General features: G+C 38.9%; 1 protein-coding gene across 6 annotated transcripts in view; it reads left to right on the forward strand.

Moving 5' to 3' along the window:
- The first annotated feature begins 6,282 nt into the window (after window positions 1-6,282).
- RPRD1A (regulation of nuclear pre-mRNA domain containing 1A) overlaps window positions 6,283-18,414 on the forward strand; it is a 72,335-nt gene continuing 60,203 nt past the window's right edge. For all 6 annotated transcript variants that reach the window (XR_012380038.1, XR_012380039.1, XM_025886666.2 and 3 more), the window contains exon 1: window positions 6,283-6,587. Coding sequence is in view for 4 of the 6 variants with exons in the window: in XM_025886666.2 (XP_025742451.1) it covers window positions 6,437-6,587 (151 nt within the window). In the remaining 2 variants the exon portion in view is untranslated. The remainder of the gene's footprint in view (window positions 6,588-18,414) is intronic.

The following is an 18,414-nucleotide window of genomic DNA, read 5'->3' on the forward strand; positions in this document are numbered from 1 at the left end:
CAAAAACTAATGATGTAATATATGGTGATTAACATAACAATAAAAAAAATTTTAAAAAAAGAAAAGAATTGGGAAGGGCTTACTAGAAGGTTTGAGCTTGTGTTGGCCGATTCTGTGGTGGTTTTAGGGAAAGCGGGGGTGCTGTCAGGAAGCAGGGGCAATTTGGTGAGTGGGTAGATCTTTGGTAATTTTTATCTACAACGCCAAAGGGTTAAGGTGGGGTTAGAGCTATCAATGGTAAAGGACTTGTAATCAGTTATGTTCGTTATAAGAGGAAGATGTTAGCAATTTCTGTGGTTTCAAAGTGGCCTCCACTCTGTTTTGTTCCACTAAAGTTACAGAATGGCTTTGTCTGATTATTATTTATATCCTGTGAGGGTAGTTGATGATTGGTTAGGAACACTACAGCCTATCTATCCACTTGCAGGGTTATCTTTTTCCTTTCTCACTTCCCCATTTTAGCAGGGGGCAGATGAAGTCAGCCTGCAGGATATATTGTTCTCTGAAGTTCAGATCCATTGTTAAGATTCCATTCATTGGAAGGTTATTTGGAGAACATCATCTGCTGTTGAACTCAAGTCAGTACTTCACGTTCCTTTGGTTGGAAGATGAGCTGTTGAATCATCTGAAGAGACAATGGCTGTATGGCAGTATTTACACATACGGGAAAATCAGCCAAAGTACCTGATCTCCTAATTTATTTGTTTCCTGGAATAGTTTAGTGATACTAAAGATTTCAGAGAAGTCTGTAGGGATCTAAGTATAGTAGACTCTGAACAAGCCGGGGTTTAAGGGTGCCAAACTCCCTGCACAGTCAAAAATCCATGTATAACTTTTGACTCCCCTAAAACTTAACTACTAATAGCTTACTATTGACTGAGCTTAACCAACAACATAAACAGTTGATTAACACATATTTTGTATGTTGTATGTATTATATACTGTATTCTTACAATAAAGTAAGCTAGAGAAAAGAAAATGTTATTACGAAAATCATAAGGTAGGGTCACCTGGGTGGCGCAGTTGGTTAAGTATCTGCCTTTGGCTCAGGTCATGATCCCAGAGTCCTGGGATCAAGCCCCACGTCGGGGGGGGGGGGGTCCCTGCTCAGCGGGGAGCCTGCTTTTCCCTCTCCCTCTGCCTGCAGCTCCCCCTGCTTGTGCATGCGCTCTCTCTCTGTTAAATGAATAAATAAAATCTTAAAAAAAAAGAAAAAGAAAATCGTAAGGAAGAGAAAATATATTTACAGTACTGTACTGTAAAAAATCCAAGCATAAGTGGACCCATGCAGTTCAAACCCATGTTGCTAAAGTGTCAGCCGTACATTTTTCTTCTTTTTTTTATTAACATAAAATGTATTATTTGTTTCAGGGGTACATTTTTCTTTTAAGATAGTACATATTGCACCTTGAGAGTCTAATATATCCGGAGCTGCTCTATTTTGATCATTGCCTATCCAAGTTTATGAACTTTTGAGAGGGGTTCTAAGACTTTAGTAGCTTACCATTACCTTTGCTGCTATTTCCTTACCTTACCATGTAAGATCCCCTCCCCCTCAACACACACACACACACTTTTTGTTGGAGACAGGATTGTCCCTTCATAGTATGACATGATAGGGATTATAGACTTTTGAATATTTTGCCTGTTGTGGTGTAAGCTGTATAAAGACTTGTTAGTGGGGCACCTGGCTGGCTTAGTCGGTAGAGCATGCTATTCTTGATCTTGGGGTCGTGAGTTCAAGCCTCATGTTGGGGGATAGAGATTACTTAAAAGAAAAAAAAAAGAATGTTAGTAATTGAAGCTAATTAACCAGGAAATCAACTGAATTTTTACAAGGAAAGACACTGGTGGGAACTCAAAGGCGGCCTTTGAGGTGGAAAGTGGATACAAACACAGCAGCCAGCTGGGTGCCAGGGTGGCTAAGTTGGTTAAGCAATTGCCTTCGGCTCAGGTCATGATTCTGGAGTCCCGGGATCGAGTCCTGCATCGGGCTCCCTACTCAGCAGGGAGTCTGCTTCTCCCTCTGACCCTCCCCCCCTCATGTGCTCTCTCTCTTTCAAATAAATAAATAAGTCTTTTAAAAAAAAAACATAGCAGCTGGTTTTATTATATGTTTTAGCTAAATCATAAAAAATCACACTAGGTATTAGACTCAATACCAATGACTAGAGATAAAAAGAACTGGGGCGCCTGGGTGGCTCAGTCAGTTAAGCGTCCAACTCTTGATTTCGGCTCAGGTCATGATCTCAGGGTCATGAGATCCAGCCATGCATCAGGCTCTTTGCTGGCCATGGAGCCTGCTTAAGATTCTCTCTCTCTCCCTCTGCCCCTCCCCCCCATTCGTTCATGCGTGTGCATATGCACACGCACACACAGACACACATACACACACACTCTCTCTCAAAAAAGGAAAAAAGAAAAAAAGATAACAATATTAAGAATAGGGCCTTATAGGGGTTGTGCTCAAGAGGTATCAGGTGTCTTAAACCAAAAGAGAAGAAGAAAAATAACTAAAAAATAAAGAACAGGGGCACCTGGCTGGCTCAGTCGGTAGAGTATTTGACTCTTGGATCTCAGGGTCATGACTTCGAGCCCCACATTAAGTGGATTGCATTGAAATTGAAGATTGCTTTGAGTAATAATTGCCCTATTAACAATACAAGTCTTTCAATCCATGAACAAGGTATATCTATCCATTTATTTAGGTCTTCTTTGATTTCTTTCAATAATATTTTGTAGTTTTCAGTATATACTTGAAAATCTCCTTGGTTACATTTATTCCAAAGTATTTTATTATTTTTCATGTTATTGTAAATGGGGTTATTTTACTAATTTCATTTTCAAATTGTTCATTGCTAGTATGTAGAACTACAACTGATTTTTGTGTATTTATCTGGTATCCTGTTATTTTGCTGAATTAATTTATTAGCTCTAGTGCTTTTGTGGATTCCTTAGGATTTCTTTTTTAGGATTTTTTAATGTATAAGATCATGTCTTCTGCAAATAGAGATCATTTTACCTCCTCCTTTCTAATTTGGATACCTTGAATTTCTTTTTATTACCTAATTGCTATGGCTAGAACTTCCAGTATAATGTTCAATAGAAGTGGCAAAAATATATATGCTTGTCTTGTTCCTGATCTTAGGAAGAAAGCCTTCAGTTTTAAATCATTGAATATAATGTTAGCTACGGGCCTTCCCATACACTTTTTTAAAAAATATTTTATTTATTTATTTGACAGAAAGAGAGAGCACAAGCAGAGGGAGTGGCAAGCAGAGGGACAGGGAGAAGCAAGCTTTCTGCCGAACAGGGAGCCCAATATGGGGCTTGATCTCAGGACCCTGGGACCATGACCTGAGCTGAAGGCAGACACTTAACCAACTGAGCCACCTAGGTGCCTTCCCATACACTTAATATGTTCAAAAAGTTTCCTTTCATTCCTACTTTGGTGTTTTGTTTTTTTTTTATCATGAAATGGTGCTAGATTTTTCTTCATCATTTGAAATGATCATGTGTTTTTTCCTTCATTCTATTAATATGGCATATAATATTGATTGAATTTTGTATTTGAACCACCCTTGCATTCTTGAGATAAATCCCACTTGGTCATGATGCATAATCCTCTTAATAGGAGGCTGGATTGGGTTTGGTAGTATTTTGCTCCGGATTTTTGCATCCATATTCATAAACAATATTGGCCTATAGTCTCTTCTTGTAATAGGCTTTTTTTAAGTTGAAGGAGCACATCTCTTTGTTACTTAGTGGTTATTCCAGGAAAGCCAAAGATAGTTTATGGAAAAATGCATTATTCTGAATTAGAGACCTGTATTTTGAAAGACAAAATCAAGAAGTATAGTCAGAGGATATTATGAAAATAAGTCATAATTATCTAAGGGCAAGGGTGCCAGGGTGGCTCAGTCAGTTAAGCATCTACCTTCGATGCTGGCCTTGATCTCAGGGTTCTGGGATCGAGTCCTGCCTTGGGCTCCCTGCTCAGCAGGGAGTCTGCTTCTCCCTCTCCCTCTACCCCTCCCCCTGGCTCATGCGATCTCTCTCTTTCTTGAATAAACAAATAAAATCTTTTTAAAAAATTATCTAAGGGCATATGCAGTTACAACCAATATTTTGAAAACACAGCAATAATTAACAATGTCAATAAATATAAATCGAACCGTTCCATGTGGAAAGCTGTGTTACACACAAGTACAGAATACTGTGTTAAGTCCATAGCAGGAGCAGACAAATCAGACTGAGGACTAAAACAAACAGAAGAGTTGATGTTTTGGCTGAGTCATTGAGAGCAAAATCTACCTGGGGAGAGAATATATAAACTATATAATTATAAATAACACAGATTAGTAGTGTAAGTGCTAAATAAGGCATTCAAATCAGTAAATGATACAGGAAGAAACTTTTTACATACATTGGACTGGTTGGGAAAGAAAAAGAGGTGGAATTTACGGTGGTCTTTAAATTTCAGGTAGAATTGAGGTAGAGAAGAAGGGAGTGTGAAGAACTGGAATCTTAGGTGAAATTTAGCAATTTTGGTCGCTGCAGGGTTCATGGAAGGGAATAGTGTTGAAGATACATTGAGGTCTCAGAAGACAGATAAGTTAAACTCTAAGTTCAGGCCCAAAACTGGACTAAACAGTTTGGAAAAACAAAAGGATGTACAATAGGGAAGAAGCATGAGGAGACAGGAATAGATATTGGAGTGAGAGGAAGAGAGAGGAGAGTTATTTCACCTCTTGAGATATGCTCTGAACCTCATAGTAACATTAAAAATTGGAATGATAAACTATAATTATAATCAAACAAAAAAACATATTTGCTGCCTACTTGGTGCAAAGTTCTTGAACAGTGCTTCTCAAAAGGTAAGAATTCCTGTGGTTTTTTTATTTATCTTCCTTGAAGTTTATATTAATATTTGGAATGTGACAGTATCTACCTTTCTGCTTCCTTTGTGAACTCATAGTACTATGTTAAAATGTATGGATTTGTCATACATCATAAGTCATTTGTCACATGTCAAAATGTTGGATTTTTTTAAAAGATCATTTATTTATTTATTTGAGAGAGAGAGAGAGAGCAGAATGGGGTGGGTGGGGGGAGGGGCAGAGGGAAAAGCAGCCTCCCCAGCAAGCAGAGAGCCCTAGGTGGGGCTCGATCCCAGGACAGGATCATGACCTGAGCCAAAGACAGACGCTTAACCAAATGAGCCACCCAGGCACCCAAAATGCTGGATTAATTAGGAGATTTCTGAAATTAATTTTTAATTATATAAGAAATACATGAACCCACTCTTGTAAAAAATAAAAACAATATAAACACAGGTTAAGGGCTCCAATTCTGATCCTGTCTTTGACACCACTATTAAAGTAGTGTGTATTCTTCCAAACTTTTTGCCATGCATTTACATACTTATGAATTCATATACAATATATACTTTTATTTTTTTGAAGATTTTATTTATTTATTTAGAGAGAGAGAGAACATGAGCAGGGAGAGGGGGAGAGGCAGAGGGATTGGGAGAAAAAGAATCCCAAGCCGACTCCTTACTAAGCAGGTAGCCCAGTGGGGAGGCTCGATCCCACAACCCTGAGATCAGGACCTGAGCCGAAATTAAGAGTCTGAGGCTTAACCGACTGAGCCACCCAGGTGCCCCACAATATATACTTTCATAAAACAAATGTTATAACTGTATTTTTCACTCTGAAACTTAAAAAAACCCTCCAACCCACCATTGGATTTATTAATCTTTTGAACTGCTACATATATTCTATAATATGCAGTATCACAATTAATCTAGCATTTACCTTCTGTGAATGTCCCAACTCTTAGGGTTAGTGAGCCAGACCGAACAGCTAGCATACAGCTCCTTGCGCAAACATGCTGCTGTTCCCCTAGCACTGATGGCAATTAGCCAAATTGCAGGGACATAGGGAAGGTGCAATTTTAAAATGTAATATATCACGCCAAATAGTCTCCCAAATTGGCTGTACCAATTTACACGCCAATGTAGAGATTTTTTTTTTTTTTTTTAGCCAATGTAGAGATTTTTAATCACTCCTTTTTCAGCAGACAGTTTTACCCTAGAAGGCGTCCAGGCTGGGTAAACCCCACCTCTCCCCTGGCCAAAACCCCGGCGGCACGCCCCCGTGTGCCTTCCATGCGCCAGTTTTGGCCCCGTCCTTTCGCTCTGAGGTCCCGCCGCTTGGCCTCGCCTCTTCCGAGGGCGGGGCGAGGCTGGGTCCTGACGTCACTGCCGGCCAGACGCCATCTTGCTGGTTTGCGGCCGGTCTTGGATGTGGCGGCAGCGGTGGTGAAGGCGTGGGGAAGGGTGGGGTGAGGGGGCGAGGCCGCGGCGCGGGCGGCTAAACTCTCCTCCCCTCAGCCCCACCGCGTGGGACGGCGTGAACGCGGTATCGGAGGGATGTCAGCCTTCTCTGAGGCGGCGCTGGAGAAGAAGCTGTCGGAGTTGAGCAACTCGCAGCAGAGCGTGCAGACCTTGTCCCTGTGGCTCATCCATCACCGCAAGCACTCGCGGCCCATAGTCACCGTGTGGGAGCGGGAGCTGCGTAAAGGTGAGTCGCCCCGCCACCCGGCCTGTTCCCTGGTGCCGCCGGGCCCCTCTCCCTGCCAGCCCCATTCCCCCCGCGACCCCAGCTCCCTGCTGCCCGGCACCGCCCTACCCGGCGCCCGCCGCGCCCCCGGCTCCCTGGCGTCGGTGGTCCGCGGGCTAGGAGGAGCGGCGTCCACCGCGCTTCCCGCAGAATCTGCGCTTCGTAGGTATTATTGCATAGGGAATGAAGGATTAAAAACAACAAAAACAAAAATAAAAAACCCTTCTGGTTTAACACAGAGGCAGTAGTCAGGGGCTCAGGACTCTGTCCCTGTTTAGAGCCAGAAATTCAGGCAGTCAGGTATTTTTTCACATTCTGTAGATCATAATGGAGGATAGGGGTGGAAAAGGGAAGTGGAAAGGAAAAAAAAAGATTGGTATGGGGATGGGAGTTAATTCCATCATTTCTATAATACATCAACTCAGTCTTGTAAAATTAATAGCGGAATCAGAGTTTTGGAATTGGGGAATCTAAAATTGCATCCATGCATGATGCAGTGGAAGAACCCTGAATTTGTAGATTTTAGAGGACTAGGATTCGGCGAATTTGTTAGCAGTTGCCTCACCTCAAAATGAAGTTCGATTGAGTGATCTAAAGTCCTTTCTTGCTGAGTGATTATATACTTCTAGGGCCGCGTGCTTGTTTTGCAAAACATTAGCGCTCTTGTAAATGAAGTTAACTTTTAAGAGCAGTATGTGCTCTCACTAAAATATTTGGAATCATTTCACTTCTGCAGAGCAACTGTATCTGTAAGAACTGATTGTGTGTTAGTGTGACTAAAAATAAAAAAAATTTCATTTGCTTAGAGTCTGGGTTTGCACCTTAATTCTTCAATTCATTGGGGAGAGAGAATGGGCACTTCTTGTTATTGTTTCAGACATCCTGATGTATCGATCTGATGGTTATTTATTAATTAGGGGTTTTACCAGCTGTTATTAATCAAAATAGATGCTTGTTTTACTGACCCATATGAAATCTCTATGTGGATGAATATGAGAGCTAAAATGTGGCGTTGGCTATAGGGAATGGAGAACTGTGCTTGTGTATTTGCTTGTGGTTAATCTCTTAGGAGAAATTGACTTAGAGTCCTGTTTTTCAGTTCATGTATAAAGTGTATGTGTATTGGCACTCAAGGAGGAATTCTGACCTTCTGAATGGTCAGAAAGGTTTGAGAAACCTAGGTATAAAGGTCTGGAAAATAGCTGTGAACTTTGAAAAGGCAGAGATTGTCTTTGCTCCTCCTATACTTTATTAGATTTCGAAATAAGCAAAAGGCTTATACTTTGGGGTGGAGGGAATTTTAGAAACACATATAATCAATAAAGGATTGGTACCCAGACTATCTTAAGAACTACTACAAATCAATAGAAAAATAGCAATGCTGTTAAAGGCATTTCACATGAGAGAAATACTGAAAGGCCAATAAATGATACTTAATCTTAATAATCAGGAAAAAATAAACCAGTGAGGTACCCCTTCATACCCTTCGGTTTGCAAAAGTAAAAAAGTATGACAATACCAAGAATCAGTGAGGATGAGGAGAAAAATGGAACACTCTTACTTAGTGATCTCTAATGAAGTTGAAGGTACATAGTCTTTGACCTAGCAGTTCTTCTAGGAATGTATCCTAGAAACTAGTACCTGTGCTCAAGAAATTATATTTATTGCAGCTTCTTAGTAACAAAATTAGAAAGCGTTTAAACATCTCATTAGTTGGGAGTATGGACAAATATATTGTAATATTCATAGAATATAATACTGACCGACAGTTGTCATGAAACAACATGACTGAATTAAAAAACAACAAACAAGCAAAATGTTGAGCTAAGAAAGCAAGGTGCCATTTGGTAAAGTTTGAAAACATGCAAAAACAATATTCTATTTTGTTCACAGATACCTGTAGTTACAGTTAAAATATGCATAGTGATGATTAACATCATATTGCAAGACAGTGGTTACCATAAGGGAGAGAGGAAGTGAAAATGGATCTGTGTTATCTTATATTTCATACGTTTTTGAAAAATTTGATACACGTGGGAAAATGATAGGATGTTCTGTTTACCGGGTTTGGGGATATTTCCATACATTTAAGTGCTTCATAATTAGAAAAAATTAAAGGCATATAAATAGATGCTTTAGGAGGAGCGTGGTGTTGGGTGATGATGGTGATGGTGGAAGTAGTGGTGGTGATGATCATGCTGCTGCTGCTGCTGCTGCTGCGATTTTGTTTGGTCTTGAATTATCTAACAAAAGTTTCTTTTCCTTGACATAAATGTACCTTTGTAGGGCACAGTCTTTGTGTCCCCCCCACCCCCACCTCTACAGTTTTGCTCCTCAACTTTAGGATCCTGCATTACCTGTAGCATAATGATAATGAGAATAATTTACTGAATATCAGGGATTGTTTTAGCCATCTTATGTGATATCGTGAATCCTCACATTATCTCTACAAAATAAGTGTTTATAAAACAAATTGATCAAACTTGAAATAAAGAAGTAAATAAAATAAGTTGAACATTTTATATTAAGCTTGGCCTTCTTTAGTTTCTTGAAATGTTTAAAGAAGACAAAAATGTGACACTAGTAGGAAAAATTACTGTTCAAAATATAAGAATGAGTAGGTAAAATGATAATGTCACACATGGTAATCATTCAGTTTTGAAGATTTCCTTTCTTGTTCTACCTTCCTTGTTTTTGCCTCCTTTAAAGAGAGAGAATTTCTGGAGTGGGGACAAGAAAAAGAGAATTTCTGTTTAGAGGGATATACCCCAAGGCCTTTATGAAGACTAAAGTAGCTATAATTTCCCTGAGAAATGCAATAGAGTGTAACCAAAAACGTGAGGATTTTGTTGTTTTGTAACAGCTTTAAAAAAAATTTTTTTTTTTTTTAAGATTTTATTTATTTGAGAGAGAGATCAGGAGCAGGGGGGAAAGGGTAGAGGGAGAAGCAGACTCACTTGAGCAGGGAGCCCTATGTGGGCCTCAATCCCAGGACCCTGGGATCATGACCTGACCTGAAGGCAGATGCTTAACCAACTGAGCCACCTAGGCACCCTGTAACAGCTTTATTGAGATATAATTAACATATCACACAATCCACTCATTTAAAGTATACAGTTAAGTGGTTTTTAGTGTATCATATAGTTGTGAGTCTGCCACCACAATTTTAGAATGTTTTCATCACCCAAAAAGAAACTGCCTTTAAGCCATCATCCCCCAACCCCTTCCACCTTCCCCAGCCCTAGGCAGCCATTAATTTACTTTGTCTCTATAGATTTGCCTATTCTTAGCAATTCATTAAATGGAAGCATGCAGTATGACATCTTTTGTGATTGACTTCCTTTGGTTAGGATGTTTTCCAGGCTCATCCATGTTGTAGCATTTATCAATACTTCATTCCTTTTTTAATATTTATTTATTTTAGAGAGAGAGTGTGGATGGGAGGGGCAGAGGGAGAGAGAGAGAGAGAGAGAGAGAGAGAGTCTTAAGCAGACTCCCAGCTGAGTATGGCGCCTGATACCGGGCTGGATCTCATGACCTTGAGATCACAACCTGAGCCAAGACCAGGAATCTGACGCTTAACAGACTGCCACTCAGGTGCCCCAGTATTTCATTCCTTTTTATGGCCAAACAGTAATCCATTATGTGAATTTTTTTATTCATCAGTTGATAGACATTTGGGTTGTTTCCATGTTTTGCTATAATGAATAGTAGTGCTATGAACATTTACGTACAAGTTTTTGTGTGGCTGTGTTTTTCATATTTTTTGGAAATATACCTATGGGTAGAATTGCTAGGTCATATAGGAACTCTATGTTTAACCTTTTGAAGAACTGCCAGACTGCTTTCCACAGTGACTATCATACATTCCTACGAGCAGTGTATGAGGATCCAATTTTTCTGCATCTCTGGCAAGACTTGTATTATCTGTCTTTTTGATTATAGCCACCCTATTGGGTGTAAATTGGTGTATGATTGTGAATTTTATTTGCATTTCCCTGTTAGCAAGAATGTTGAGCACATTTTCATGTGCTTATTGGCCATTTGTATGTTGTCTTTGGAGAAATGTATGTTCAAACCCCTCTCCCCCCTTTTTTGAAGTAGGCTCCACACCCAGCCTGAAGCCCAATGCAGAGCTTGAACTCACCATCCCGAGATCAAGACCTGAGCTGGGATCAAGAGTTGGACACTTAACCAACTGAGCTACCTGGGCGCCCTGATCCTTACCCATTTTCAAATTGGGTTGTCTTTCTATTAATTGAGTTATAAGTGTTCTTTATGTATTCTGGATATGAGTCCCTTATCAGATCCATAACTTGCAAATGTTTTCTCTCATTCAGTGGTTGTTTCTTCACTCTCTTACCTACTGTCTTTTGAATGCAGTTATTTTAATCTCTGACTCAAGTTTGGGGCTGAATTATAAAACTATTAACATATATCACTTATTAAGTTATATTTTACAGTCATTGCTATGGAAATAATAACCATGAACATTACCAGAATTTACAAAACAACACTGATATTTGGGCTCTTTTCTACACACAGAAACATCAAAATTGGGCTCAGTTGGTTAAGCGTTTGACTCTTGGTTTTGGCTGAGGTCATGATCTTGCCATCATGGGATAGAACTCCACATTGGGCTCTGCCCGCAGTGCCGAGTCTGCTTCAGCTTCTCTCTCCCTCTTTTTTTTTTTTTTTTTTTTAAGATTTTATTTATTTGACAGAGAGAGAGAAAGCACAAGGAGGCAGAGCAGCAGGCAGAGGGAGAGGGAAAAGCAGGCTCTCCACTGAGCAGGGAGCCGGACGTGGGGCTTGATCCCAGGCCCCGGGATCATGACCTGAGCTGAAGGCAGCTGCTTAACGGACTGAGCCACCCAGGCGCCCCTTCTCTCTCCCTCTTATTCCTGCTCACACTCACTCTCTCTAAAAATAAATAAAATCTTTATTTTTTTAAGATTTTATTTATTTGACAGGGAGACAGTGTACAAACGGGGAGCAGCAGAGGGAGAGGGAGAAGTAGGCTCCCTGATGAGCAGGGAGCCCGATGTGGGGCTCCATCCCAGGACCCTGGGATCACGACCTGTGCTGAAGGCAGACACTTAATGGATTGAACCACCCAGGTGCCCCAAAATAAAAACATTTATTTTTATTTATTTGAGAGAGAGAATGAGAGAGAGAGCGCACAGATGAGGGGGGGAGGGTCAGAGAGAGAAGCAGACTCCCCACCTAGCAGGGAGCCCGATGCAGGACTTGATCCTGGGATTCCAGGATCATGACCTGAGCTGAAGGCAGCCGCCCAACCAACTGAGCCACCCAGGCGCCCCCCAAAACGAAAACATTTAAAGTATTTACTTAATAATTACTTATTTTAAAACTACAATGCTAAATTGATTTCATGTTAATGTAAAGTAACATAATGAAAGATAACTATTTTCTAAAAATATTAGGGAAAGGAGTGACTTATATTTTTGCAGATCTTCATGTCTGTCTTAACTGAAGCCAGCTGGATTCTCATGTCTGCCTTTGCATTTAGTCTTGCTCTATTGTATATCACATGACCTCTGGAATACACCACTCTACACGTGTGAGAGAACTAGAATGAAAAAGGCAAATAGTGTAAAAAAATAAATGTGAAAATAGTTCTGACTTCATGGACTCTCTGAAAACATCTGGAGGACCCCCAGGCATGCACAAACCATACACTGAGAACTAGACCATTTCCTGTAAATTGGTAGTTAGATCAAATGTCTAGGGGCGCCTGAGTGGCTCAGTCGGTTAAGCATCTGCCTTCGGCTCAGGTCATGATTCCCGCGTCCTGGGATCAAGCCCTGCTTCCCGCTCAGTGGGGAGCCTGCTTCTCACGGAGAGCCTGCTTCTCCCTCTCGCTCTGCCTACCTGTGATCTCCCTCTCTCTCTCTGTCAGATAGATAGATAGATAGATAGATAGATAGATAGATAGATAGATAGAATGAGTCTAGGTTACATTGCATTACCTAAAGCAGACACTGCTTTGCCTTAAGCAGACATATTCTCAGGGCGCCTGGGTGGCTCAGTTGGTTAAGCAGACATATTCTCTCCAAGATATTAATTCCTGTCCTACTCAATGTGAACTTTAACTTAATTTATGAAATTTCCCTTTGTCTTGTAATTTTTTTAGGTTCTCTTTCCTATGACATAAGCTTTTTAAAAAAAATTGTTCATGTGATATTTTTGCTGTTGCAAAATTTTAAGCAAATTACCCTTAAATTTCTTTTTTTTTTTTTTTAATATTTATTCATGAGCGACAGAGAGGCAGAGGGAGAGGCAGGCTCCCCAAGGAGCAGGGAGCCTGATGCGGGACTCTGGGATCATCACCTGAGTTGAAGGCAGACGCTTAACCGACTGAGCCACCCAGGCGCCCTACCCTTAAATTTCTAATAAAAATAAAGGTGTGCTTCAAGGTTAAACAAACATAGTATGATAATCCATAATTTTACAGGTGTGTTTTGGATAAAATGAATTTTTGATTTGAAATGTTATCAGTAAGTTAATTGTATTGGTTTCCTTTATTCCTCAAATACTTATTAAGGGATCTCCTGCTCTGTTGCTAGACCAAGGATGATTCAGCAGATAAGAGACACATAGCTGTCTTCATGGAACTTATATACCAGTCAGGGAAATGGACTCTACTAAATTAAATTAGTACCAGAACAGTGATACAAAGAAGAAATATAACTGGGAAGCTAGTCTAATTTAGGCAATCAGAGAAAGCTTCTTTGATTTGAGATTTAAAATATGAATAGAATTTGCCAGGAGTTTACAAAATATATAGACAATTTTTACTGTTGCTTTAGTCATTTAAATGTGGTTTTATGTAGAACAAATGTTACTTGACATTGTAACTATAACATTTCAATTCATGATTCCTTTTTGGAATTAGGCAGGATAATAAAGTAAACATTTTAGATAAATTTTTAATGTTCTATGTCACAAAGAACTTTAAGTGATTTAAGGTATTTTAAATCTTTTTGTTTGTAAAAGGCATTAAAAAGATTATAATGACTATTTAGTCACCTTGCTGTGATCTAGGTTTTTTGGGCATTTTTTGTTCTGTAGCATAACTTGGCTGCTATCAGGCACCTATTAGTCTTATTCTTCTTTTTATAGCTTTTCCCTAGTCCCTTCTCTAATAACTGAGAAATTAAGTAAAAACTTTCCTGCGCTTATGTTAATTGCTTGGACTTCCCAGGTGTATTAAAAAATACACAGCTGTATCTTAGTAATAACATGCCCATAAAGTAAAATTCAAAAGGGAAAAAGGTTATAAAGAGAGTAAGACTCCTTCCCATTATTTTTCCCTACCTTACCTACACATTTTCCCCACCTAGAATCAATTTGTTAATTTATATATTCTTACAGAATTTTCTATGTATAGTCATAAATATGTTATAATTTCATTCTCTTGCTTGGACAGATAGTAGAGTATTATATAGACTAACATATAGACTTCTCTGTGCTTTGCTTTTTTCCCTTTTGATATATTTCAGATTGTTACATATTTTTGTATATGGTGTTACCTCATTTAAAAAAATTACAGCAATGGGGTTGCCTGGGTGGCTCTGTTGGTTATGTGTCTGACTCTTGATTTCATTTCAGGTCATAATCTCAGGGTCAGCGTTGAGCCCTGCATGGCTCCACACTCTGTTTGAGGGTTCTCCCCCCACCATCTCTCAAATAAATAAATCTTTTTAAAAAATTACTGCATGTATTCTGTTTTATGGGTGCACCAAAATTTATATAACCATTACTTTATTGATGAACATTTACGATGGATCTGTTTTTAATCTTAAAATTTATAAATATTCATGTTACTAAGTATTCTAGTTTTTTTTCTTAGTGGTTTCAGCTGACTTAAGAGACCATGATAGAAGTGATAGGCATTAGTGTATCACACCATTTTTTAAGTTCGTTTTTATCCGCACATATTTGAAATGTCTCTTTTATCATAAATTAAGTTTCTATCTGTATTTGGTATATTTCTAGACTGTCATTCTGTTTCATTGGTGTGTCTGTTTATGTACCACTATCACATTCTTTGGTATGTTTTCATGTCTGGTAGGACATCTCCCCACCCCTGTCCTTTCTGCCCTGCCCCCTGCAAGTTGTTCTTCTCCCCACCCCAGTTTTCCTGTGTATTCTTACAAGTTGTATGCCCATCAACAGACTTATAATTATTGTTTTATGCATTTGTCTTTTAAATCATATAGGAAACAAAGAGTTAAAAACCAAAACATAAGTTAATACTGGTTTTTATATTTACTTACATAGTTAACCTTTATTGATGATCTTTCTATGGCTTCTAGTTATTATCTAATGTCCTTTCATTTCAGCCTTCAGGAGTCCCTTTAGGATTTCTTGTAGGACAAGTCTACTAGTGACAAACTCCCTTAGCTTTTGTTTAGCTTAAAATGTCTTAATTTCTTCAGTATTGAAGGACAGTTTTGCCAGGTTTCTTGCAGTTTTTTGTTTTGTTTTAATATGGCATCCCACTTCCTTTTGGCCTCTATAGTTTTTTTTTATTTTTTTAAAATTTTTTATTGTTATGTTAATCACCATACATTACATCATTAGTTCTTGATGTAGTGTTCCATGATTCATTGTTTGTGCATAACACCCAGTGCTCCACGCAGAACGTGCCCTCTTTAATACCCATCACCAGGCTAACCCATCCCCCCAACCCCCTCCCCTCTAGAACTCTCAGTTGGTTTTTCAGAGTCCGTCGTCTCTCACGGTTCGTGGCCTCTATAGTTTTTGATCAGAAGTTGGCTTTTAGTCTTATTGAGCTTCCTTTTGCATGACAGTGAGTCGTTTCTTGCTTTCAAAATTCTTTGGCTTCTGAAAGTTTTTTTATAATATGTCTCAGTGTGGGTCTCTTTGAGTTTATCCTACTTAAGAGTTCGTTGAGATGCTTGGATTTGTTGATTCATGTCTTTCCTAGATTTGGGGGCATTTTTGGCCATTGTTTCCTCAAATATTCTTTATGCACCTTCCTCTCTTCTGGGATTCCTATAATGTTTATGTTTGTTGTATTGGTGGTGTGCCACAGAGTCCTTTTCTTTATTCTTTTTCTTTCTGCTCTCCAGACTCCATTTCAGTAGTCTTACCTTTAAATTTGCTGAGTCTTCCAACCCTGACATAGTCTGTGGCATCACCTCCCAAGTACTTTATACTGCTATTGTTATAGCACTTACCGTCCAGTATTTTAATGGTTCTGTGTTGAGTTTCTTTCTACTGGAGGACTGAGCCTATTCCTTTTTTGCCTCAGAATCTAGCACAAGGTAGATACTCAGGAAATATGTGTTGAATGAGTTAATGAATGAATGTTGGAAAGTATGTAGCATCTGAGACTTTTAGAGCTGGAAGGAGTATTGCAGAATGTTTTGCTGTTTCTTTTAAAGACAGTGCCTGATTTAGGAACTTCTGACATCTTAAGGCAAATAATGAATTCCAGTTACAAACATTTCCCTTATTGAGAAAGACTTGGAAAATTTCCAGCTTTTTCAGTCTGTCATATTGTTCTGTTCTTCCTGTATTTATCAATTCTTAGAGTAGTGTTCTTAAAGTATAGCTGGTGGATCACCAAGATTCTTTTAGGGAGTGTATGAGTCCACAAGGTGAAAATTACTTTTGTAATACTTCTAAGACATTTTCCCCCTTTTAACTGTTGACATATGCTGTGATAGTGTAAAAGCCGATGTTGAGTGAAAACTGGTAGTACCTAAATATTAGTCAAGGCAGAGGATTCATTGTGTTTGTCACACCACATTCACAACTAAAAATATATCACATTCCTGACTGCTAATCAAAGCAGTTCACATTACTAATTTGTTACATCTTGATCCTTGAGTGCATATCTGTGTGTGTGTGTGTCTGCGTGTGCGTGTGTGCACGGTGCACCTTTCTTTATTGTGGTAAAGTATATGTGACATAAAATTTAACATTTTAACCTTTTTTCTTGGTCTTTATTGTGGTAAGGTATACATAATATAAATTTACCATTTTAATCATTTTTAAAATGTGCAGTTCAGTAGCATTATGTACTTTCACATTATTTTGCAACTGGGATCACCATCCGTCTCCAGACCTCTTTTCATTTTCCCAAACTGAAACTCCATATCCATTAAAAAATAACTCCCCATTCTCTCCTCTCCTGGCCCCTGGTAACCACCCTTCTACACTCTGTGAATTTGACTACTGTAGGTACTTCATATAAGTGAAATCATGTAATTTAGTGTGTGTGTGTGTGTGTGTGTGTGTGTGTGTGTCACTGGCTTATTTAACTTCATATGTCTGCAAGTTTCATTCATGTTGTAGCATATGCCAAAATATCTTTTTAAAGCTGAATAATATTCCATTTTATGTATATAAAATTTTATTTATTTTATGTATATGTACATTTTATTTATTCATCTGTTGATGACATCTGTTGCTTCCGCCTTGTGGCTATTGTGTATAATGGTGTTATGAACATGGGTGTACAAATATCTGTTTGAATAGCTTCTTTATTTCTCTTTAGTATGTATCCAGAAGTGGAATTGCTGGGTCATACCATAATTCTGTGTTTAATTGTTTGAGGAACCACTATACTGTTTTCCACAGCAACTGCACCATTTTACATTCCCACTTGCAGTGAACCATGGTTCTAATTTCTTTTCCTTTTTTTTTTTTAAGATGTTATCTATTAGAGAGAGAGAGCACAAGGAGGGGAAGTGACAGGCAGAGGGAGAGGCAGACTCCCTGCTGAGCAAGGAGCCCAATGCAGGACTTGATTCCAGGACCCTGGGATCATGACCTGAGCCGGAGGCAGATGCTTAACGACTGAGGCACCCAGGCATCCCGCATGGTTCTAATTTTTGCACATCCTTGCCAAAGTTTATTATTTTTTGTGTTGTTTTGTTTGGTTTTGTTTTTGAAAATAATCCTAATGAATGTGGAGTAGTATCTGCTTGGGGTTTTATCTATTTTTTTTTTAATTTTACTTATTTATTTGACAGAGAGAGTGAGCACAAGCAGGGGGAGCAGCAGAGGGAGAGGGAGAAGCAGGCTCCCTGCTAAGCAGGGAGCCTGATGCGGGGCTCGATCCCAGGACCCTGGGATCATGACCTGAGCTGAAGGCAGACACTTAACGACTGAGCTACCCAGGTGCTCCTGCTTGGGATTTTAATTTGTATTTCCATAATAATTAGTGATGATTCTATGCATGAGGGTTTATTTCTGGGCTATTTTGTTCCTTTGATTTATTTGCCTGTATTTATGCCTGTACAGTACTATTCCAATTAGTGTAGCTTTCTCGTAAGTTTTGCAGTCAGGATGTACAAGTCTTCCAACTTTGATTTCTTTTCTAAGATTCTTTTGGCCATTTGATATCACTTGAAAATATATATGAGTTTTAGGATGGGTTTTTTATTTCTGCAAAAATGCTGTGGAGAGTTTAATAGGGTTTCCATTTAATCGGTAGGTCACTTTGAGAGGTATTATCTTATCAGTAGTAAGTCTTCCAACCCGTGGACATGGGATCTATTTGAATTTATTTATGTCTTCTTTCATTTCCTTCAGCAATGTTTTGTAGTTTTCAGTGTACAAGTCTTACACCTCCTTGGTTAAATTATTTGTAAGTTATTGTTTTTATCTGATTATAAATGGAATTGTCTTTAGTTTCCTTTTTGGGTTTATTATAATTTATAGAAACTGAATTTTGAGTGCTGATTTTGTATGCTGCAACTTTGCTAAATAGGTTTGTTTTTTGTGG

This window comes from Callorhinus ursinus, unplaced genomic scaffold (genome assembly GCF_003265705.2).
Source record: "Callorhinus ursinus isolate GAN/ISIS: 27379988/994484 unplaced genomic scaffold, GSC_fseal_2.0 scaffold11, whole genome shotgun sequence".
Classification (NCBI taxonomy): domain Eukaryota; kingdom Metazoa; phylum Chordata; class Mammalia; order Carnivora; family Otariidae; genus Callorhinus; species Callorhinus ursinus.